We start from the raw sequence: 25898 nt of genomic DNA, 5'->3' as shown, positions 1-25898 counted from the left end.
AATTTGGTTACAGAAGAGGGATGGGTATGGAGGAATGGGGAGATTTGGGTTCAGACGAGGGATGGGTATGGAGGAATGGGGAGATTTGGGTTCAGAAGAGGGATGGGTATGGAGGAATGGGGAGATTTGGGTTCAGAAGAGGGATGGGTATGGAGGAATGGGGAGATTTGGGTTCAGACGAGGGATGGGTATGGAGGAATGGGGAGATTTGGGTTCAGAAGAGGGATGGGTATGGAGGAATGGGGAGATTTGGGTTCAGAAGAGGGATGGGTATGGAGGAATGGAGAGATTTGGGTTCAGAAGAGGGATGGGTATGGAGGAATTTGGTTACAGAACAGGGACAAGCCGGGAGAATAGGAAGATATTATTGGCATAACACCTCCTGTTTCTAAAATCCCATCACTATCGCTTAGCTGGATCTTCCTTTGTTCGCGGTGAGCCTCTGTTTGTTCCCCACTACGGATGGCGGCCTTTGTCCTCACCCAGAGATGTTGCTGGAAGGTCGACGCGTTTTGCCTAGATCAGCATCACACAGAGTTCAGAGACGTGGAAACCTAAACATGACAAGCCCGACCACACAGGCCTGGAAATCTTCATCAGTGGGATATGAGGGTCCCGGGACCTCCAGGCAACTAGCATTTCCCAGACTGGGGTTCAACAGAAGCATCTCATACAGAGGCGTTGCTAGGGGGGTGCGGGGGGTGCGGTCCGCACCGGGTGACACCCGCTAAAGGGGTGACACCATCCCGTTTTTTTTTTTTAGCTGACATGCCCAGCCTGCTCTGTGCAATCCCAGCCTGCCCTGTACCACCCCAGCCTGCTCTGTGCCACCCCAGCCTGCCCTGTACCACCCAGCCTGCCCTGTACCACCCCAGCCTGCCCTGTACCAACCAGCCTGCCCTGTACCAACCAGCCTGCCCTGTACCACCCCAAACAGCTCTATACCACCCCAGCCTGCCCTGTACCCCCCAAACAGCCCTGTACCACCCCAGCCTGCCCTGTGCCACCACAGCCTGCCCTGTACCACCCCAGCCTGCCCTGTACCACCCCAAACTTTCCCATGCCACCCCAACTTGCCCTGTGCCACCCTAACTTGCCCTGTACCACCCCAATCTGCCCTGTACCACCCCAATCTGCCCTATGCCACCATAACTTGCCCTATACCACCCCAACCTGCCCAATGCCACCCTAACTTGCCCTGTACCACCCCAACCTTTCCCATGCCATCCCAACTTGCCCTATGCCACCCTAACTTGCACTATACCACCCCAACATGCCCTGTACCACCCTAACTTGCCCTATACCACCCCAACTTGCCCTATGCAACCCTAACTTGCCCTATACCACCCCAAACTACCCTATATCACCCCAACATGCCCTATACCACCTTAACCTGTCCTATACCACCCCACTACACCAACCTGCCACTATACCACTCTATACTACCCTAACTTGCCACTATACTGCCCTATACTATCATTTACAGGGGCTGGTTTGGGGTGCGCCCCGTGCCCGTGCGCTGCCTGCTTGGTGCTGGACAGCCTAGACAGAGGGGGGGGGGGTGACACCATGTTTTACCGCACCGGGTGACACCAACCCTAGTGACGCCACTGATCTGATATCATTCTTGCCTAAATTTGGGAGACACTGGCAGGGAAGGGGTTAACCTTGTAGGGGGGGCGCTGAAGGAGTTAAGTGTGTCCTAGGGAGTGATTCTAACTGTAGGAGGGGTGGGCTATGTGTGACACGACACTGATCACCGCTCCCGATTACAGGGAGATGTGATCAGTGTCCTGTCACTAGGCAGAACGGGGAAATGCCTTGTTTACATTAGCATTTCCCCGTTCTTCCTCTCCGCGGGACTTCCGGAGGACAAAGAGTCCACGGGACCCGCGGTCACACTCACGGAGCTTGCGGCAATGCTGCGTCTTAAAGAGCAACGTACAGGTACAATAATATGCCCAGCCGTGCCATTTTGCTGACGGACACAGGGAGTGCGTTGTTTTCCACCCCAAACTCGCTCATCCATGTCTTTATGGACCTTGCTTTGTGCTCTGGTCCAAATCATTTGGTGGAGGGGGGATTATGGTGTGGGGTTGTTTTTCAGGGGTTGGGCTTGGCCCCTCAGGGGTTGGGCTTGGCCCCTCAGGGGTTGGGCTTGGCCCCTTAGTCTCAGTGAAGGGACCTCTTAAGACGTCAGCATACCAAGACAATATGGACAATTTCATGCTCCTGAAATTTGTGGGGACAGTTCGGGGACGGCCCCTTCCTGTTCCAACATGACCGCGCACCACAAAGCAAGGTCCATAAAGACATGGATGAGCGAGTTTGGGGTGGAGGAACTTGACTGGCCTGCACAGAGTCCTGACCTCAACCCGATAGAACACCTTTGGGATGAATGAGAGCGGAGACTGCGAGCCAGGCCTTCTCGTCCACATCAGTGCCTGACCTCACAAATGCGCTTCTGGAAGAATGGTCAAACATTCCCATAGACACTCTCCTAAACCTTGTGGACGGCCTTCCCAGAAGAGTTGAAGCTGTTATAGCTGCAAAGGGCGGGGCCAACTCAATATTGAACCCTACGGACTAAGACTGGGAGGCCATTAAAAGTTAATGTACGTGTAAAGGCAGTTGTCCCAATACTTTTGGCAATAGTGTGTATATATATATATATAAATATAAAAAAAAATGTTCTTGTGTTTAGGAACACATTTAGGTCACATGTATAATTGTAAAAAGACTGGAGTTCCCCTTTAAATACAAACAGACGGACATGTCCCTGTGTTGTAGAGGTGGGAGGCCTGGCAGTGGTAGAGATATAATGACAGGACAGGCTGGTGTCACACAACGGGCAATACCCAATAATCCCAATGTATATATTCAGCCACGCGGAAGAGGCCAAATCCCCCGTCTGGTCATGTGATGTGTAATGCCCCGTCCATATGGGAAAAGCTGGATTAGGAGTCCCTGGAACAAGTCCTGTTCCCTTCACCAGAGAATTAGCGGCTGAAAAGGATCAGACTGTCAGACTATGGCTGGGAAAAAGGGAACTGAGTTTTTTAAAAAGAAGGAGCTTTGTATATTCTATTAATACTTTGAGTGTGTATACTCTATATAATTTTTATCTTTTTTTATTATTATTATTATTTTTTTTTTTTTAATTGATATCTTTATATATATTTAATTTATGTTTAAATTATCTATACTGTATAAATATATAAATATATTTTTTTATTATAAATATTATCAATATTTTAATTTATATCTTATATCTTTACATCTATTTAATTTATGTTTACATTATCTATACTGTATGTGTGTGTGTGTGTGTGTGTGTATCTATATATATTATTATTATTATCAATATTATTATTTTTAAATTTACATCTTATATCTTTACATCTATTTTTTATTTATGTTTAAATTATCTATACTGTAAATATATTTTTTTATTTTATTATTAATATTATATTTAAATGTATATCTTATATCTTTACATCTATTTAATTTATGTTTAAATTATCTATACTGTATGTGTGTGTGTGTGTGTTTGTATATGTATATATATATATTTTTTTATTATTATTATTATCGATATTATTATTTTAAAATTTACATCTTATATCTTTACATCTATTTAATTTATGTTTAAATTATCGATACTGTATATATATTTTATATTTTTTTATTTTATTATTAATATTATATTTAAATGTATATCTTATATCTTTACCTCTATTTAATTTATGTTTAAATAATCTATTTTTGTCTTTTTTATTATTAATATTATTCTTTTTAAATGTATATCTTATATCTTTACATCTATTTAATTCATGTTTAAATTATCTAAACTATATATATATATATCTTTATTATTATTTTTAAATGTATATCTTATATCTTTTCATCTATTTATGTTTAAATTATCTATACTGTATGTATGTATGTAGGTATATATATATATATATATATATATATATATATATATATATATATATATATACACACACACAATATTTTTTTTCTTCTTTTTTATTATTATTATTTTAAAATGTATATCTTATACCTTTACATCTATTTAATTTATGTTTAAGTTATCTATACTGTATGTGTATATATATATTTCTCTTTTTATTACTAATACATGTATATTTCATATCTTTACATCTATTTGATTTATGTTTAAATGATCTATACTGTATGTATATATATATATATTTTTCTATTATTATTATTAATATATATATATATATATATATATATATATATATATATATATATATATATATATATATATATATATATATATATATATATATATATATATATATATATATATATATATATATATATATATCTTTACATCTATCTTTACATCTATTTAAATTATCTATACTGTATGTATATATATATATTTTTTTTTCTTTTTTATTATTAATATTATTATTTTTAAATGTATATATTATGGGCCAGATCCACGTACCCTGGCGCATATTTCCGTCGGGCGTAGCGTATCTAAGATACACTACGCCGCCGTAACTTACTTTTTTTTTTGGAATCCTCAAAGAATGCGCGCTGTAAGTTACGGCGGCGTAGTGTATCTTTGGCGGCGTAAGGGCGCGTAATTCAAATGGATGTGATGGGGGGTGTTTTATGTAAATACGTCGTAACCCGACGTAAATGACGTTTTTTTTTCCAACTGCACATGCGCCATCCGTGGGGGTATCCCAGTGCGCATGCTCGAAATTAACCCGGAACAAGCCAATGCTTACGACGGTGATGGCATTCTACGCAAATCCCCATTCGCGAACGACTTACGCAAACGACGTAAAAAATTCAAAATTCGACGCGGGAACGACGGCCATACTTAACATTGAGTACGCCTCATATAGCAGGGGTAACTATACGCCGGAAAAAGCCAAACGCAAACAACGTAAAAAAAAGCGCCGGACGGACGTACGTTCGTGGATCGCCGTATCTATCTAATTTGCATACTCGACGCGGAATTCGAAGGAAACGCCACCTAGCGACCGGCGGAAAAATGCACCTAAGATCCGACGGCGTACTAAGACGTATACCTGTCGGATCGAGCCCAGATGCAGTCGTATCTTGTTTTGTAGATACAAAACAAAGATACGACGCGGGAACTTTGAAATTACGCTGCGTTTCAATAGATATGCCGGCGTAATTCTTCTGTGGATCTGGCCCTATAACTTTACATCTATTTAATGTATGTTTAAATTATCTATACTGTATATATATATATTTTCATTGTTAATATTATTATTTTTAAATTTATATCTTAACATCAATTTAATTTATGTTTAAATAATCTATACTGTATATATATATATATATTATTTTTTTATTATTATTATAAAAAAAATATTGGCCCGGATTCACGTAAAGCGGCGTATCTTGGAGCGGGCGTAGCGTATACTATTTACGTTACGCCTCCGCAACTTAGACGGGCAAGTGCAGTATTCTCAAAGCACTTGCTCTGTAAGTTGCGGCGGCGTAGCGTTAATAGGCCGGCGTAAGCCCGCCTAATTTAAATGTGGAACAGGGGGGCGTGTGTTATGTAAATGTTATGTGAACCCACGTAAATGACGCTTTTTACGTACGGCGCAGGCGCCGTCCATGGACATATCCCAGTGTGCATTGCTCCAAAGTACACCGCAAGGACGTATTTTTTTCGACGTGAACGTAAATGACGCCCAGCCCCATTCACGGACGACTTACGCAAACTACGTAAAATTTACAAAATTCGACGCGGGAACGACGTCCATACTTAACATTGGTACGCCTCATATAGCAGGGGTAACTTTACGCCTAACGTAAACGGCGTATCTGTACTGCGTCGGCCGGGCTTACGTTGGTGAATTTGCGTATCTTGCTGATTTACATATTTCTAGGCGTAAATCAGCGTACACGCCCCCTAGCGGCCAGCGTAAATATGCAGTTAAGATCCGACGGCGTAAGAGACTTACGCCGGTCGGATCTAATAGAAATCTATGCGTAACTGATTCTAAGAATCAGGCGCATAGATACGACCGCGCAACTCAGAGAAATTTTGGTCAGGAGATCGTTGCAGCTTCTGAGACATATAAAAGGAGTCTGGGGGCCGACTCAACCCTACAGAATCCACCTAGAAATGATATCAGAAGAGTAAAATAAAAGGACACAACGAGTGGTTCAGTCCATTTGCTTCCAGAAGATTCTCCAGTGTGACTTTTAATTCGATTGATACAGTCAGTAAAAATGGTTTTGCTCCGAGGAATCGATCGCCCCGCATCCTCCAATCACTTGATGTGATGGTGAAATTGGATGACCGATTTTTCCTGCTCGGTGGTCTCTATGGATCCGTGACGAATCCGGCGGATTTCATCGATGGCGTCCACTCCGGTGATCTTCCTCGTCTTCACCAGGAAGCACGCCAACATGGTGCCCGTCCGACCGAAACCGTGCATGCAATGGACGCCAACCGCCTGTAATACACACACCATCAATGTTAGAGAGGAGAGTTCTGGAGGAAGGAGCAGAGTCCTCCAGCAGTGCAGAGTATTTCAGGAGAGGAGAGTTATAGAGGAAGGAGCAGAGTCCTCCAGCAGTGCAGAGTATTTCAGGAGAGGAGAGTTATAGAGGAAGGAGCAGAGTCCTCCAGCAGGGCAGAGTATTTCAGGAGAGGAGAGTTATAGAGGAAGGAGCAGAGTCCTCCAGCAGAGTATTTCAGGAGAGGAGAGTTATAGAGGAAGGAGCAGAGTCCTCCAGCAGAGCAGAGTATTTCAGGAGAGGAGAGTTATAGAGGAAGGAGCAGAGTCCTCCAGTAGTGCAGAGTATTTCAGGAGAGGAGAGTTATAGAGGAAGGAGCAGAGTCCTCCAGTAGTGCAGAGTATTTCAGGAGAGGAGAGTTATAGCGGAAGGAGCAGAGTCCTCCAGCAGAGTATTTCAGGAGAGTTGAGTTATAGAGGAAGGAGCAGAGTCCTCCAGCAGAGTATTTCAGGAGAGGAGAGTTATAGAGGGAGGAGCAGAGTCCTCCAGCAGGGCAGAGTATTTCAGGAGAGGAGGGTTATAGAGGAAGGAGCAGAGTCCTCCAGCAGAGTATTTCAGGAGAGGAGAGTTATAGAGGAAGGAGCAGAGTCCTCCAGCAGAGTATTTCAGGAGAGGAGAGTTATAGAGGAAGGAGCAGAGTCCTCCAGCAGAGCAGAGTATTTCAGGAGAGGAGAGTTATAGAGGGAGGAGCAGAGTCCCCCAGCAGAGTATTTCAGGAGAGGAGAGTTCTGGAGGAAGGAGCAGAGTCCTCCAGCAGAGCAGAGTATTTCAGGAGAGGAGAGTTAGAGAGGAAGGAGCAGAGTCCTCCAGCAGAGCAGAGTATTTCAGGAGAGGAGAGTTATAGAGGAAGGAGCAGAGTCCTCCAGCAGAGCAGAGTATTTCAGGAGAGGAGAGTTATAGAGGAAGGAGCAGAGTCCTCCAGCAGAGTATTTCAGGAGAGGAGAGTTATAGAGGAAGGAGCAGAGTCCTCCAGCAGAGTATTTCAGGAGAGGAGAGTTATAGAGGAAGGAGCAGAGTCCTCCAGCAGAGTATTTCAGGAGAGGAGAGTTATAGAGGAAGGAGCAGAGTCCTCCAGCAGAGCAGAGTATTTCAGGAGAGGAGAGTTATAGAGGAAGGAGCAGAGTCCTCCAGCAGAGTATTTCAGGAGAGGAGAGTTATAGAGGAAGGAGCAGAGTCCTCCAGTAGTGCAGAGTATTTCAGGAGAGGAGAGTTATAGCGGAAGGAGCAGAGTCCTCCAGCAGAGTATTTCAGGAGAGGAGAGTTATAGAGGGAGGAGCAGAGTCCTCCAGCAGGGCAGAGTATTTTAGGAGAGGAGAGTTGGGGGAAGGGGAAGAGTCCTCTCACCTCTCCCTTGGCCTTGGCATCCTCCACGATCTTGAGGAAGGTTTTGATTTGCTCCAGGCTGGGCGGAGAGAAGTCTACGATCCGGATCCGGTGGAGGGCGATTCCGGGGCAGGAGTCGTGGTGCGGGGCTTTGTGCTCAGTCAGGGTCACCAGATGCCGGATGCCATTTTCGTACATGTATTCATAATGGGCCGGGAGACGTGGCATCGCCATGCCAGCCAGGAGTCCGGGCTCCACCCAGGAGAAATTGGGAGGTGGTACCGGGGGCATCGCTGGGCCTGGACAGGAGACAAACGGAAGAAACAAGTTCAGCGCAAAACTCCATCACCAAAAACATTAGGAGTGCTTTAGTGCGTTTTGTCACACATTTTTGAGAATTTGTCTGCTCAAATGCAATAATTAAATGAAAATAAATAATAATAAAAAACAAATAACAAAAATACATAAAATAAGAAACACACAAACCCCAACCCTTAACCATCAATATTTACCCCTAACCCTAACCTAACAAAATAAATCAATATATTAAATAAAAAAAAAAACACTAACCCCCAACCCTTAACCCTAATATTAACCTCCTAACCCTAATTGTAATTGTAACCCCTAACCTAGCAAAAAAAAAAAAAGTAAATAAATAATAATAATAATAATAATAATAATAATAATAAAATGGCAAAAATAAATAAAAAACACTAACCCCAACCCTTGATATAATAATAAATAATAAAAATAAAACACTAACCCTTAACCCTAATATTAACCCTAACTCTAACCCTAATCCTAATTGTAACCCATAACCCAACAAGATAAATGAAAAGTAAATAAATAATAATAACAAAATGGCAAAAATAAATAAAAAAACACTAACCCCCAACCCTTGATATAATAATAAAAAATAATAAAAATAAAACACTAACCCTAACTCGAATCCTAATTGTAACCCCTAACCTAACAAAATAAATAAAAAGTAAATAAATAATAATAATAATAAAACAAACAAAAAAAAAAAAACCATTAACCCCAGCCCTTGATATAATAATAATAATACATTAATAAAAATTGAATAAACACTAACCCTTAACCCTATTAACCTACCTAATTGGAACCCCTAACCCTAATATGAAACCCTAACCTAACAAAAATGTTTTAAATAAAATAATAAAATAACAAAAATAAATACAAAACACTAACCCCAACCCGTGATATAATAATAATAAAAACTAAAAAATTAAGTAAAATAAAATAAACACTAACCCCGACCGTTAAACATAATATTAACCCCCTAACCTAAGAAAAATAAATAAATAATAAGTAAATAAATAAATAATAATAATAATAATAAATAAACAAATAAAAACACTAACCCTTAACCCTAATATTAACCCTAACTCTAACCCTAATCCTAATTGTAACCCCTAACCTAACAAAATAAATAAATGAATAATAATAATAATAATAATAATAATAATAATAATAAAAAAAAACATTAACCCCAGCCCTTGATATAATAATAATAAATTAATAAAAATTGAACACTAACCCTTAACCCTATTAGCCTACTAACCCTAATCCTAATTGTAACCCCTAACCCTTATATTAAACCCTAACCTAACAAAATAAATACAAATTAAATAATAAAATAACAAAAATAAACACAAAACACTAACCCCCAACCCGTGATATAATAACAATAAAAGATAATAAATTAAGTAAAATAAAATAAACACTAACCCCGACCCTTAACCATAATATTAACCCCCTAACCTAAGAAAAGAAATAATTAAATAATAAGTAAATAAATTATAATAATAATAATAATAAAATAACAAATGAAAACACTAATCCCCCAAACCCTTGATCGTAATATTAACCTCCTAACCCTAATCCTAATTGTAACCCCTAACCTAACAAAATAAATAAAAAGTAAATAAATAATAAATAATAATAATAATAAAATGGCAAAAAAAAATAAAAAACACTAACCCCAACCCTTGATATAATAATAATAATAATAATAATAATAATAATAATAATAATAATAATAAATAATAAAAATAAAACACTAACCCTTAACCCTAATATTAACCCTAACTCTAACCCTAATCCTAATTGTAACCCCTAACCTAACAAAATACATTAAATAAATAATAAAAAATACATTAACCCCAGTCCTTGATATAATAATAATAAATTAAAGCGGTGGTTCACCCTAAAAACTATTTTCTAACATTACATTGACATGACTCTCGACAATGACAGTATGCCGTTTTTTTTTTTTGCTGTACATACCTTCGTACATGTATTTTCTTACCCGGCTTCCAGGTAGTGAATCCCGCGGGAGTGGGCGTTCCTATCCAGCAGGTGATTGACGTGATGACAAAAACTACCTCCCCCCATCGCATAAGGAGCGTCACGAGTTGCCGAAAGAACCCGAACGGCGAGTCGGTGCTATACGGCTCCTGCGCACCGCCGTTCAGCTTCTTTCGGCAACTCGTGACGCTCCTTATGCGATGGGGGGAGGTAGTTTTTGTCATCACGTCAATCACCTGCTGGATAGGAACGCCCACTCCCGCGGGATTCACTACCTGGAAGCCGTGGGGAAAAATAGCTGTACGAGGTATGTACAGCAAAAAAAAAACGGCATACTGTCATTGTCGAGAGTCATGTCAATGTAATGTTAGAAAATAGTTTTAGGGTGAACCCCCGCTTTAATAAAAATTGAATAAACACTAACCCTTAACCCCAACAACCTACTAACCCTAATCCTAATTGTGACCCCTAACTCTAATAATAAACCCTAACCTAACAAAATAAATCAATATATTAAATAAAAAAATAAAACACTCACCCCCAACCCTTAACCTAATATTAACCTCCTAACCCTAATCCTAATTGTAACCCCTAACCTAGCAAAAAAAAAAAAGTAAATAAATAATAATAATAAAATGGCAAAAATAAATAAAAAACACTAACCCCAACCCTTGATATAATAATAATAATAATAATAATAATAATAATAATAATAATAAATAATAAAAATAAATCACTAACCCTTAACCCTAATATTAACCCTAACTCTAATCCTAATCCTAATTTTAACCCCTAACCTAACAAAATAAATACAAAGTAAATAAATAATAATAAAAAAATGGCAAAAATAAATAAAAAAACACTAACCCCCAACCCTTGATATAATAATAAAAAATAATAAAAATAAAACACTAACCCTAACTCGAATCCTAATTGTAACCCCTAACCTAACAAAATAAATAAAAAGTTAATAAATAATAATAATAAAACAAACAAAAAAAAACATTAACCCCAGCCCTTGATATATTAATAATACATTAATAAAAATTGAATAAACACTAACCCTTAACCCTATTAACCTACCTAATTGGAACCCTTAACCCTAATATTAAACCCTAACCTAACAAAAAAAATTTAAATTAAATAATAAAATAACAAAAATAAATACAAAACACTAACCCCAACCTGTGATATAATAATAATAAGAAATAATAAATTAAGTAAAATAAAATAAACACTAACCCCGACCCTTAACCATAATATTAACCCCATAACCTAAGAAAATAAATAAATAATAAGTAAATAAATAAATAAATAAATAATAATAATAATAAAATAACAAATAAAAACACTAACCCCCCAACCCTTGACCGTAATATTAACCCCCGAATCATAACCTTAACCTAACAAAATAAATAAATAAAAAGTAAATAATAATAAATAATAAAATAACAAAAATACATACAAAACACTAATCCCAACCCTTGATATAATAATAAAAATAATAATAATAATAATAATAATAATAAATAATAATAAATTAAGTAAAAATAAAAGCCCACTATCAACCGATACACCATACTTGCTGCAGCAGGAGTGAGACTACTTGAAGCGGAGTACAAAGTTCACTGCTGGAATCTAAACGTAATATTAGCAGTAAATTCAAGCTCCTCCCACAGCCAAAATATGCTTTTTTTTTTTTTTTTTTTTTTAAAGGACAGATCCTTAAAATGCAGCTCCTCCCTCTTAAATAATAAAAGTTGGAGGTTGTTCTGATTGCAGGGCGGCACTTACAAGGGGTGATGGGCAGCAAAGTTCATTTCCAGTCATGTGACCCGGGGTAAAAAAAAAACTCCATTCAGTAAATGTGGATATAGATAGCACAGTATACACAGCTGCCGATGTATATATAGAGACTACGCTGGGAGGGGGGGGTGGAACACGACCCCCGAAATACCGCTGAGCCTCACCGCAGGGCGATCCGAAATATAAGCTTTATCACGTTAACTTTTTTTTTTTTAACGTCGTTTTTAAATAATCCCCCCGGTGATCCCGCCGTGGAGGTCCCTGTTCAGGCACTTCCTGTTATAGGGTGACAACGCTCTGTCCCCGTCTCCCTAATATTAACCACCTAAGCCCCGGACCAAAATGCAGGTAAAAGACCAGGCCCCTTTTTTGTGATTCGGCAATGCGTCGCTTTAACTGACAATTGCGCGGTCGTGCGACGTGGCTCCCAAACAAAATTGGCGTCCTTTTTTCCCCACAAATAGAGCTTTCTTTTGGTGGTATTTGATCACCTCTGCGGTTTTTATTTTTTGCGCTATAAACAAAAATAGAGCGAAAATATTGAAAAAAATGCAATATTTTTAACTTTTTGCTATAATAAATATCCCCCAAAAATATATAAAAAAATATTTTTTTCCTCAGTTTAGACCGATACGTATTTTTCTACCTATTTTTGGTAAAAAAAATATCGCAATAAGCGTTTATCGATTGGTTTGCGCAAAATTTATAGCGTTTACAAAATAGGGGATAGTTTTATTGCATTTTTATAAATTTTTTTTTTTTTTTACTACTATTAGCGGCGATCAGCGATTTTTTTCGTGACTGCGACATTATGGCGGACACTTCGGACAATTTTGACACATTTTTGGGACCATTGTCATTTTCACAGCAAAAAAATGGATTTAAATTGCATTGTTTATTGTGGAAATGACAGTTGCAGTTTGGGAGTTAACCACAGGGGGCGCTGTAGGAGTTAGGGTTCACCTAGTGTGTGTTTACAACTGTAGGGGGGTGTGGCTGTAGGAGTGACGTCATCGATCGAGTCTCCCTTATAAAAAGGATCACTCGATCGATACGCCGCCACAGTGAAGCGCGGGGAAGCCGTGTTTACATACGGCTCTCCCCGTTCTTCAGCTCCGGGGAGCGATCGCGACGGAGCGGCTATAAACGAATAACCGCGCCGTCGTCCCGGATCGCTCCCCGAGGGAACCTGACCGCCGCCGGGGGGGGGGGGGGGGGTCCCAATCGGACCCCCGACCCACGGAAAGGCAAGGACGTACATGTACGCCCATTTGCCTGTACGTGCCATTCTGTGGACGTATATGTACATGCGGCGGTCGGGAAGTGGTTAATGGTTCAAATCTCAGCCAGTTTCTGCTGAACCAGCTGAGGTTTAAACTGTCTATGGCTGGTCTTAGCTCTTAGGCAGCCCATACATTGATTAGCACTGTGGAGTGTCGGCTTCCTGGCGGGATCGGGCATGTGGGGTTTCAAACACACCCGAGCCCATCTCTATTGGTTGTAGACAGTTGAGCTTCCTGCAGGTTGCTTAGCAGCAGTGGACCCTTCTCTGATATGCTGATCGGGATGCAATCCAGGTGATGCTCTTAGTCAAATCCTAGTCATAAATATCAGAGATTTTATTGATCAAAGCCCACACTTTACAGGCATAGAGCCCACATGGCTGCTGATATATATATATGTGGTTGTACTCTTGATGCAAATAAATACTGGCCCGGATTCAAGAAGCAATTGCGCCTGCGTAACCATAGGTTACACAGCGCAATTGCTTACTTGCCCCGGCGTTACGAATGCTCCTGATTCAGGAACATCGTAACGCCGACTGCAGCCTAAAATCTGCGCGGCATAAGGCTCTTATGCCACGCATATCTTAGGCTGCATTCTTGCGATGACCGCTAGGGGGCGTTCCCGTTGTGCTCAGCGTATAGTATGCAAATTGCATACTAACACCGATTCACAACGTTGCGCGAGCCCTGCGTACGCAATTTACGTCGTTTCCGTACGGCGTGTTTAGCGTAAGGCTGCCCCTTCTAATAGCAGGGGCAGCCAATGCTAAAGTATACCCGTCGTTCCCGCGTCGCGACGTTTCGAATTTTACGTAATTTGCGTAAGTGATTCGTGAATGGCGCTGGACGCCATTCACGTTCACTTTGAAGCAAATGACGTCCTTGCGACGTCATTTGCCGCAACGCACGTCGGGAAAGTTTCCATGCGCTCTACGCTCGGCGCGGGAGCGCGCCTAATTTAAATGATTCCCGCCCCCTACGGGATCATTTACATTAGGCGCCCTTACGCAGGGCAAGTTTACACAGCGCACACGCAATTTACGGAGCTGCTGCTCCGTGAATCGCGGGTAGCGCGGGAAATTTGCGGGGGCGCAGGGCAAAAACCGCTGCCCTGTGCCTCCGTAACAAAGGGGCAAATGTACCTGAATCCGGGCCACTGACTGGGAGCATCACCTGGATCACATCCCGATCAGCATGTCAACAGAGAAGGTTATACAGCATTACTGCTGCTAGGTGACCAGCTGGGGGCTCGGCTCTCTATACCCAATAGTGCCAGCCTTCCCCCTGCATGCACCCATAATGTCACCAGCACCAGGTCCTAATAGACTGCCGCCGCTGCCAAGGAGACAAACGCCAGACCAGCGCTGTCAATAGCAGGGACAGGACAGCTGGGGAACCCCGCCGTGGCGGAACACCAGGGCCCGGTGGCAAGACAACCTTTGCAACAATGATAGTTCTCCCACTGCTTTGGACCCTTATATTTTCTTGGTGCGCTGGTGACATATATCTCTTGTTTTCTGCCACCCTGGGGGGCCCCAGTATAGTAGGAAGGGAGCTCACTGCAGAACATGTGAAAGGGCCCGTTGTGGGATCGTAGTAAAGGGCCCCAGGATATATATATATATATATATATATATATATATATATATATATATATATATATATATATATATATATATATATATAATTGCATTTTATAGTTGGCCCCCCTACTTTTGTCCCTGTCCCCCCCCATGTGCCCCCCCTAAATATGAAAGCTGGAGACGCCACTGCTTCTGAGCTGGGCCCTCCTTACCCTCTTGTATTTTATTGTATTGTAACTGTATTGTCTCCCTTTTATATTGTAAACTGTTGGCTCTATATAAATCCTGTATAGTAATAATAATAATAATAATAATAATAATAATAATAATAATAAATTATATAAATCCTGTATAATAATAATAATAATAAATTATATAAATCCTGTATAATAATAATAATAATAATAATAATAATAATAATAAATTATATAAATCCTGTATAATAATAATAATAATAAATTATATAAATCCTGTATAATAATAATAATAATAATAATAATAATAAATTATATAAATCCTGTATAATAATAATAATAATAATAATAATAAAATAATAATAAATTATATAAATCCTGTATAATAATAATAATAATAATAATAAATTATATAAATCCTGTATTATAATAATAATAATAATAATAATAATAATAATAATAATAAATTATATAAATCCTGTATAATAATAATAATAATAATAATAATAATAATAATAATAATAATAATAATAATAAATTATATAAATCCTGTATAATAATAATAATAAATTATATAAATCCTGTATAATAATAATAATAATAATAATAATAATAATAATAATAAATTATATAAATCCTGTATAATAATAATAATAATAAATTATTGCTAACAGAACCAGGAGAGGTGAGAACTTCTAGATGTAAAGTACAAACTCACAGCCAACAACCCCGAAGTAATATCAATCAGCACAGTGATCTATAGAGATCTGGTGAATATCAGACCCCTGCAGCCAATCTGTCCCATGCTGGCCCTGCCCCCCCCATTGTACCCCAAAATGTCTCTGACCCCCCCCAGCAGGAAAGGGCGTCTCAGCTGACCGGCACTCTCACCCTGGATTACTACTGACCTGACTCTGCAACAATGTAGCTGCAGAGGATCTCCTGTGATGTCACATGGCGGGGCCCAGGCACCGGCTGACAAGAACCCCCTCCACTGCTTCCCATAAGGGAGCGTCTGCCTTGTGCTAGACTGAGAGTCCGACGTAGAGAGGCAACAACTCTCTCTAATTCGGAAGTCGTTTGGGGCGTTCATTTTTTTTTCCAATTTAAAGTAAAACCGCGACGCGTTTGAAGCCCCATTCACGCCTGTCCGATACGTTTCTACCGGCGACAGCATAAGGAAGCCCGGCCTGTAAATTCACACCTTTGAGATTTTTCCTGCGTTTTTTGTTTTTGCGCTTTTTTTATGTGCGACTTGTGCAGTTTTATTCAGCGGGCCAGATTCTCAAAGAATTACGCCGACGTAGCTCCGAATCTAAGCCCGTCGTATGTCTAAATGTATTCTCAAACTGAGATACACTTAAACATGCCTAAGATACGACGGCCTGCAAATGAGTCGTTACGCCGATTCACGAACGTACGCTTGCCGGTCGCAGTAAATTTACGCCGTTTCCGTAAGAGATACGCGGCGTAAAGATAAAGCTGCCCCCTAGGTGGCGTATCCGATGTTAAGTATGGCCGTCGTTCCCGCGTCGCAATTTGAAAATTTTACGTCGTTTGCGTAAGTCGTCCGTGAATGGGGCTGGACGCCATTTACGTTCACGTCGAAACCAATGATGTCCTTGCGACGTCATTTAGCGCAATGCACGTCGGGAAATTTAAGGCGTTCGGCGCGGGAAAGCGCCTAATTTAAATGATCCACGCCCCCTACCCGGATCATTTGAATTAGGCGGGCTTGCGCCGGGGGGGATTTACGCTACGCCGCCGCAACTTTACAGGCAAGTGCTTTGTGAATCAAGCACTTGCCCGTAAAAACTTGCGGGGGGGTAACGTAAATGCGATGCGTTACGCCGCCGAAGATCTACGTGAATCTGGCCCAGCGTTTTTGAGCTTTGCCGTTTTTTTTAATCAGCCAATAAAGAAAACTATCATCTGTTGCATCATTTGTTGCTAGGTGTTTCAGCTTTTTTTATTAGCTTTTATTTTTATTTTTTATTATTATTATTAATCATTTATTATTATTTTTTTCGTTAGGGTAAGGGGTTAGAAAATATTTTACATTTATTTATTAATGTATTATTATTATTATTATTAGTAGTAGTGGTAGTATTATTAACACCCTAACAAAAAAAAAAAAAATAATAATAATAAATAATCCTAAACCTAACCTTTACTCTAACCCAGTGTTTTTGTGTTAGGGTGTTTATCTGTTTATTATTATTATTATTATTATTATTATTATTAAGGGTTAGGGGTTAAGGTTAGCGTTATTACCTAGAATTCATTTATTTTTTATTTATTTGAGATTATTTATTATTATTATTATTAGTAGTAGTAGTATTATTATTATTATATTTATTATTATTATTATTAATAATAATAATAATAATAATAATAATAATAATAATAATAATAATTAAAAAAAAATAATAGTTATAATAAATAAACACCAAAACATGAACAAAAATAAATAAATTACTATAATAATAATAATGAATTTCTTTATTTTGTGTTAGGGTGTTTATCTGTTTATTAATATTATTATTATTATTATTATTATTATTATTATTATTATTATTATTATTAAGGGTTAGGGATTAAGGTTAGCGTTATTACCTAGAATTCATTTATTTTTTATTTATTTGAGATTATTTTTATTTATTTGTGTATTTATTTTACATTTATTTATTAATTTATTATTATTATTAGTAGTAGTGGTAGTAATATTAACACCCTAACAAAAAAATTAAATAAAAATAATAATAAATAATCCTAAACCTAACCTAACCTTTACTCTAACCCAGTGTTTTTGTGTTAGGGTGTTTATCTGTTTATTATTATTTTTATTATTATTATTATTATTATTATTATTATTATTATTATTATTATTAAGGGTTAAGGTTAGCGTTATTACCTAGAATTCATTTATTTTTTATTTATTTGAGATTATTTATTATTAGTAGTAGTAGTAGTATTATTATATTTATTATTAATTATTATTATTATTATTATTAATAATAATAATAATAATAATTAAAAAAAATAATAGTTATAATAAATAAACACCAAAACATGAACAAAAATAAATATATTACTATAATAATACTAATAATGAATTTCTTTATTTTGTGTTAGGGTGTTTATCTGTTTATTAATATTATTATTATTATTATTATTATTATTATTATTATTATTATTATTATTATTATTAAGGGTTAGGGATTAAGGTTAGCGTTATTACCTAGAATTCATTTATTTTTTATTTATTTGAGATTATTTTTATTTATTTGTGTATTTATTTTACATTTATTTATTAATGTATTATTATTATTAGTAGTAGTGGTAGTAATATTAACACCCTAACAAAAATATAAATAAAAATAATAATAAATAATCCTAAACCTAACCTAACCTTTACTCTAACCCAGTGTTTTTGTGTTAGGGTGTTTATCTGTTTATTATTATTATTATTATTATAATTATTATTATTTTTATTTATTTGTGTATTTATTTTACATTTATTTATTAATTTATTATTATTATTAGTAGTAGTAGTAGTAATATTAACACCCTGACAAAAAAATAAATAAAAAAATAATAAATAATCCTAAACCTAACCTAACCTTTAGTGTTTCTCAACTCCTGTCCTCGAGTGCCCCCAACAGGTCATGTTTTCAAGCTTTCCATTATTTTGCACAGGTGATTTGATCAGTTTCACTGCCTTAGTAATCACCACAGCCGTCTCAGCTGAAGGAAATCCTGAAAACCTGACCTGTTGGGGTGTACTTGAGGACTGAAGTTGGGAAACACTGGGTTTGAGATTGAACCGCGTCACCATCCTAAATCCTTCCGCCCTCCGGCGGTCACGGGCGCTGTATTTGCGTACAACATTTTCACACAAAGAACGGAAACCATTCCTTCATCTCCTCCCGCCGTCACATTGTTCATATGAAGAAGGCGTGACCGCGCCGAGCCGCCGCCGCGGATTTAGGTGTTTGCACGGCGGAGTAGACGTTGTGTGATTTGGATCAAAGCCCGACTCCGGGCAAAACCTTTTCCACATTTTGGATAGAGGAGGGCGCCAGAGCTGCGATCCTTTCCTGCATCGGGCTTCTTCTAAGTGAATGGCGCCGCAAAACGCACATAACGCGCGATGACGGGCGCTGGAGTTGTAGTGCATTACTGTTCTTCAGACTTTTTTTTTTTGGGGGGGGGGCTAGACTCTGGACATTGGGAGTAGAACAAGTTCCCAAATAAGTGGGGGAAAAAACAATGCCTCATCTTTGGTATCATTGGGAGAGATTGTACCCCGTTATTGGTGTCATTGGGAGGAATTGTGCCCCATTATTGGTGTCATTGGGAGGAATTGTGCCCCATTATTGGTGTCATTGGGAGGGATTGTACCCCATTATTGGTGTCATTGGGAGGGGTTGTACCCCGTTATTGGTGTCATTGGGAGGAATTGTGCCCCGCTATTGGTGTCATTGGGAGGAATTGTACCCCATTATTGGTGTCATTGGGAGGAATTGTACCCCATTATTGGTGTCATTGGGAGGGGTTGTACCCCATTATTGGTGTCATTGGGAGGAATTGTACCCCATTATTGGTGTCATTGGGAGGAATTGTACCCCATTATTGGTGTCATTGGGAGGGGTTGTACCCCATTATTGGTGTCATTGGGAGGAATTGTACCCCATTATTGGTCTCAGTGAGAAAGATTGTACCCCCAGCATTGGCGTAACCCGGAGAGATTGTACCCCATTATTGGTATCATTGGGAGAAATTGTGCCCCATTATTATCATTGGGAGGAATTGTGGCTCGTTATTGGTGTCATTGGGAGGGGTTGTACCCCATTATTGGTGTCATTGGGAGGGATTGTACCCCATTATTGGTGTCATTGAGAGGGATTGTACCCCATTATTGGTGTCATTGAGAGGAATTATTGGTGTCAGTGGGGGGAATTGTGCCCAGTTATTGGTGTCATTCGGAGGAATTGTACCCCATTATTAGTGTCATTGGGAGGGATTTTACCCCATTATTGGTGTCAGTGGGAGGAATTGTACCCCATTATTGGTGTTATTGGGAGGGGTTGTACCCCGTTATTGGTGTCATTGGGAGGGGTTGTACCCCGTCATTGGGAGGGATTGTACCCCATTATTGGTGTCATTGGGAGGGATTGTACCCCATTATTGGTGTCATTGGGAGGAATCATGCCCCATTATTGGTATCATTGGGAGGAATCATGGCCCATTATTGGTATCATTGGGAGGAATTGTGCCCCTCTATTGGTGTCATTGGGAGGAATTGTGCCTCTTCATTGGTGTCGGGCTGGGTGGATTATGCTCCATTGTTGGTATCAGTGGATAACGAGTCATGGTAGTGCGTCTTTGTGTGCCGCACAGGGTTGTGTCAACCATTTTCTATGAATGGAGAGTTTGTGCCATAATAACAATATCTCTACGATTGGCTTTGAAATTGCGCATGCAAAGTTCTGACACAGCGGAATGCCACTCGGGCTACGAGACGGCGGGGCGGGTCCAGGCTTTGTGACCAAAAGCCCAATGTGCCTTTTCCTGCCACCCAACATTCCAGTCTCAGTGCTGCTACTAGTGACGTATCCATTGGTTTGTATAGAGCCCTGACCTCAACCTTAATGAACACCTTTGACCAGTTGAGTGTGTCGAAAACTTGAGTGGCCTTCACAGAGCCCTGACCTTAACCCTGCCAATTACTTTTGACCAGTTGAGGGTGGAGGAACACAAGTGGCCTGCACAGAGCCCTGATCCCCAACCCCACTGAACACCTTTGACCAGTTGGGTGTGGAGGAACTGGAGTGGTTTGTAAAGAGCCCTGACCGCAGCCCCACTATGAAACGCCTTTGACTAGTCTGGTGTGGAAGAACGTGTGTGCTTTGTACAGAGCCCCGACCTCAACCCTATTGAACACCTTTGACCAGTTTGATGTGTTGGAAGTCAAGTGTTCTGCACAGATCCCTGACGATTACTTTTGACCACTTGGGTGTGGAGGAACACAAGTGGCCTGCACAGAGCCCTGACCCCCAACCCCACTGAACACCTTTGACCAGTTGCGTGTGGAAGAACTTGCGTGGTTTGTACAGAGCCCTGACCTAAATCCTACTGAACACCTTTGACCAGTCTGGTATGGAGGAACTTGAGTGGCCTACACAGAGCCCCGACCTCAACCCTACTGAACACCCTTGACCAGTTTGATGTGTTGGAAGTCGAGTGTCCTGCACAGATCCCCGACTCCATCCCTGCCGATTACTTGGGTGACCTGCACAGAGCCCCAATTTCAACCCTACTGAACACCTTTGACCAGTTGGGTGTGGAGGAACTTGCGTGGTTTGTACAGAGCCCTGACCTAAATCCTATTGAACACCCTTGACCAGTCTGGTATGGAGGAACTTGAGTGGCCAACACAGAGCCCTGACCTCAACCTTACTGAACACCCTTGACCAGTCTGGTGTGGAGGAACTTGAGTGGCCTACACAGAGCCCCGACCTCAACCCTACTGAACACCTTTGACCAGTTTGATGTGTTGGAAGTCGAGTGTCCTGCACAGATCCCCGACTCCATCCCTGCCGATTACTTGGGTAGGCTGCACAGAGCCCCGATTTCAACCCTACTGAACACCTCTGATCAGTTGGGTGCGGGTGAACTTGAGTGGCACTGCACAGAGCCTTGACCTCAACCCTACTAAACACCTTTGACTAAGCCTGTTGTGGAGGAACTTGAGTGGCCTGCATAGAGCCCTGACCTCAACCCAACTGAACACCTTCGACCAGAATGGTGTGGAGGAACTTGAGTGGCCTGCACAGAGCTCTAACCCCATCCTTGCCGATTACTTTTGACCAGTTTGGTTTGGAGAAACACAAGTGGTCTGCACAGAGACCTGACCCCCCAATCCTACTGAACATCTTTGACCAGTTGGGTGTGGAGGAACTGGAGTGGTTTGTAAAGAGCCCTGACCTCAGCCATACTAGACGCCTTTGACTAGTCTGGTGTGGAAGAACTTGCGTGGTTTGTACAGAGCCCTGACCTCAACCCTATTGAACGCCTTTGACCAGTTGAATGTGTTGGAAGTCAAGTGTCCTGCACAGATCCCTGACCCTATCCCTGCCGATTACTTTTGACCACTTGGGTGTGGAGGAACACAAGTGGGTGGCACAGAGCCCCCCCCCCCCCCCCCGATTTCAACCCTACTCAACACCTCTGATCAGTTGGGTGTGGAGGAACTTCAGATGCCTGCTCAGAACCCTGACCTCAACCTTACTGAACGCCTTTGACCAGTTTGGGCCCGACCTCAACCCTGCTAAACACCTTTGACTAAGCCTGTTGTTGAGGAACTTGAGTGGTCTGCATAGAGCCCTGACCTCAACCCAACTGAACACCTTCAACTAGATTGGTGTGGAGGAACTTGAGTGGCCTGCACAGAGCTCTAACCCCATCCTTGCCGATTACTTTTGACCAGTTTGGTGTGGAGGAACACGAGTGGTCTGCACAGAGACCTGACCCCCAATCCTACTGAACACCTTTGACTAGTTGGGTGTGGAGGAACTGGAGTGGTTTGTAAAGAGCCCTGACCTCAGCCCTACTAGACGCCTTTGACTAGTCTGGTGTGGAGGAAGACGAGTGGCTTGCACAGAGCCCTGACCTCAACTGAACACCTTTGACCAGTTTGATGTGAAGGACCTCGAGTGTCCTGCACAGAGCCCTGACCAAAATCCTCCTGAACACCATTGGCCAGTTGGGTGTAGAGTAACTTATTGTCTGCTCTAAGGCCCGACCTCAACCTTACTGAACACATTGGACCAATTCGGTATTGGGGCAACTCAAGCGGTGCTGCACAGAGCCCTGACCCCAACTGAACACCAGTTTGATGTGAAGGACCTCAAGTGTCCTGCACAGAGCCCTAACCTCAACTCTTAAGAATGTAGGGGTGGTTGAAGAGCAACACGAATAAATAGAAAATCATGAAAACTCGAGCTGTTTGAAGAACATTGATAACTTTATTCGAACATGACATAAAACATAGGAAATGCTTTTCGGAGCATTGCGACTTTGCTGGAACTTTGCCAATTCCCCCAACTTTGGATCTGTTGGTCGGGGGGGGGCACTGCAGTCTGTGCCCTAATATGAGAACGGTGTTCCCAAGTCAGAGGCGGCTCTTTAATTAGGTGGTTGCCTAAGGCCTCACACTCACAGAGGCCTCACGGCCGCCTAACTTACCCGATGCATTAACCCAGTTTTGAGGGACAGGGGACCTTAACGTTGCTGTGCTCAGGCAGCAATAAGAGCCCTGATTTAGGAGTGGGGCCACCAGCATCCCTAACAACCAATAAATATCGGTGACACCACCCCTTGTGATGTCAGCATGCCCTCAGTCAATGACGTCACAAGGGGGGCGGGTTGAACAGGTGACATCACCGGGTGGCCCCACCCCTTAGTTATTAAAGAGCAGCATCTGGGGGCCACCTTGTTAAAGGAGGCTTCCAGATTCCGATAAGCCCCCTGCTCGCAGAACCCCACAACCACCGGCCAAGGTTGTGGGGAAGAGGCTCTTATCCTTGAATTATTTTTCCCATCATGGGTGTGAGTGGGGCCCCATGTTAAGTTTTGCCTAAGGCCTCACAAAGCCTAGAGCCACCTCTGTCCCAAGTGTCTGTGGTGCCAAAACCTTTTGACATTCTGACCTTTAAAACCTCTTATTTAAAGCTCTTGGTCTGCTAATCCGCAGGTCACAATGCCTACAGCTCAATAAGCCAAGTGAAATTCTGGTTTTGTGAATTGCGGTGGGGTGAAGAATCCCCCCTCTAGGGGGCAACTATTCACATACCAAGGACGGTTGCAGATACTCGCTTGTATTGCTTTGTAGCAACGTACACAGGGCCATTCCAGTGAGCCTGAAAGGCTACACCCATGTTCATGCAACATAAAGCAGCAGCCCCACCCTGAGGAAGTCACGTGATGAAACGCGTATGGCGTGGCCGAATACACAGCGGACCACAAGTGACGTAAGAGGCTGAAAACGCTGACGTTTTTTTTCGTTTGAAGCGGAACTTGCTGAATTTAGATGTAAGCGGTTATTGTTTTAACCCCCAGGAAAAATTGGCTCATGTTTGGGGGTTCCGAGTAATTTTCTTGCAAAAAAATGAAGATTTTTACATGAAGGAGAGAAGTGCCAGAATAGGCCCGGTATGGAAGTGGTTAATTTTTATTGTGAACACTTTATTTACACATTTATTATCACTGTTGTCTGTTTTTTTTTTTCATGATTCGTTGATTCGCACTTATTGAATCGCGCAGTATCCCTTTATTATTATTTACGTTTGTGAAGTTGTGAACTCATCAGGTATCTTAGAAATTCTCCACAAGGTTATTTTTTTTTCGTAGTAGCGCAGAGGATCACTCATCATTTGTTTAGCCCCACCCCTTTGCCGCCCCCCCCCAATCCATCATTTTTTTTGGTCACAGACCCACAACCGAGACAAGGAGTAGGGTGTAAATAGTTTTATTGAATATCCTACACATAGGGTCTTCTCTACAAGGTGCAAAAGCTGCTCACAGTGTCGGCCCTTTAGACAGAATAGATAAAAAAGAGAAACAGAACAGATTTCTTTATTTTTTAATAGAAAAGTGTCGACACCAAAAAAAAAGAAAAGCAGACGAGATTCCGTATGAAATCTTAGCAGTGACGGGAATGGTCATAAGAAAAGATGTTTGACGGTTAATTCTAAGAGTACCTGTCATTTTGCAGAAGGTGGTCAAGGAGAGGTAGACATTTTATTTGTACTCCCCCCCCCCCCTTTTTTTTTTTATTATGGTCTTCTGAGGTTAAGGAGATGGGACAGATTTGCCTCTGGTATGCTCCGATTCCAGTATCATTAGGAGGTTGGGTAGCGGAAAAAAAGCTGCAATACAACTGGGGTCAGGGCCGATCCTAGGCAGGGTGTACAGGGTGCAATGCACCCAGGAGCCTGCAGAGGTGGGGGCGCTGAACATCTAACAGAAGCCCTCTCTGTGTCCATCACAGAGGCTCCCCCCCTCCAGGTCCCAATAAAGTACTCTGCTTCTCTTCCTGGATTTTCTTTATTGTTAAGAGATCATGTAAGGATCCCAGGGTAATGAAGACTTCGTGGGGGGAGCATCTCTGTGGTTGAGACGTTGCCATAGAAACATTTGTAAAGGGGAGGAGTTAGTAAAATGACCACACCCATGTAGAAAGTCCTATCTTGTTGAGGGACACACTTCATTTTTTTTTTTATCCGATGTCTACAGGGAGAACGGTTTTCCTTACTCACAACAACAATGTTCTTGTGAAGGTTGAAGGAGAATACGATCTATACACAGGAGAAGTCTTGATCGGCACAGAGGAGGAGCGGATGACAGGTCCATGTCCACGGCCCACTGTACTCTATGGGCCCTCTGATCCGATCTGCCCAGATGGAAGAGGGGGAAGGGGTCCCTCCTTTATCTAGCTTCACAACACTGATTCTCTGGGGTAGTGGGTCGGCAACCCACCATCTGGGCTTGCCAACCTGCCATCCCAGAGCAGGAGGTCGCGACTCGCGGGCCACATCACAGGGCTCCGTGGGCCACCCCTGACATAGACCGTCCTCCTCGCTGCCACTGAGGTTGTTCCTTTCATGAGCGCTTCAAGCCTCACTTTCAGATCGCTCTACTGCAGGGTAGTCTTCCCGTCATGATTGCAGACTGATGGCATTGAGAGCCCAGCGGTGAGGAGGACGGTCTATGTGGATGGCCTGCATACTTAAGCAGGCCATACACGGGTCGAATTTTTC

General features: G+C 41.1%; 1 protein-coding gene across 3 annotated transcripts; it reads right to left on the bottom strand.

Moving 5' to 3' along the window:
• Positions 1-6194: 6194 nt before the first annotated feature.
• On the bottom strand, positions 6195-16104 carry DUSP23 (dual specificity phosphatase 23). Of its 3 annotated transcripts, none has more exons than XM_040333948.1 (3): positions 15984-16104; positions 7897-8174; positions 6195-6488 (listed from the first exon to the last, which is right to left on the bottom strand). In XM_040333948.1, the coding sequence occupies exons 1-3, from the start codon at positions 16078-16080 to the stop codon at positions 6303-6305; spliced, it is 561 nt and encodes a 186-aa protein (XP_040189882.1). In that variant the 5' UTR covers positions 16081-16104; the 3' UTR covers positions 6195-6302. The 3 variants fall into 3 exon arrangements, with proteins under 3 accessions (XP_040189882.1, XP_040189883.1, XP_040189884.1); XM_040333949.1 differs by having other exon boundaries at positions 15906-15988; XM_040333950.1 differs by lacking the exon at positions 15984-16104 and adding an exon at positions 11789-11872.
• Between the last annotated feature and the right edge of the window lie 9794 nt (positions 16105-25898).

The sequence above is a fragment of the Rana temporaria genome, chromosome 13 (genome assembly GCF_905171775.1).
Source record: "Rana temporaria chromosome 13, aRanTem1.1, whole genome shotgun sequence".
Classification (NCBI taxonomy): domain Eukaryota; kingdom Metazoa; phylum Chordata; class Amphibia; order Anura; family Ranidae; genus Rana; species Rana temporaria.
The sequence above is the reverse complement of the archived record's forward strand: the minus strand, read 5'-3'. Positions and strand labels throughout refer to the sequence as shown.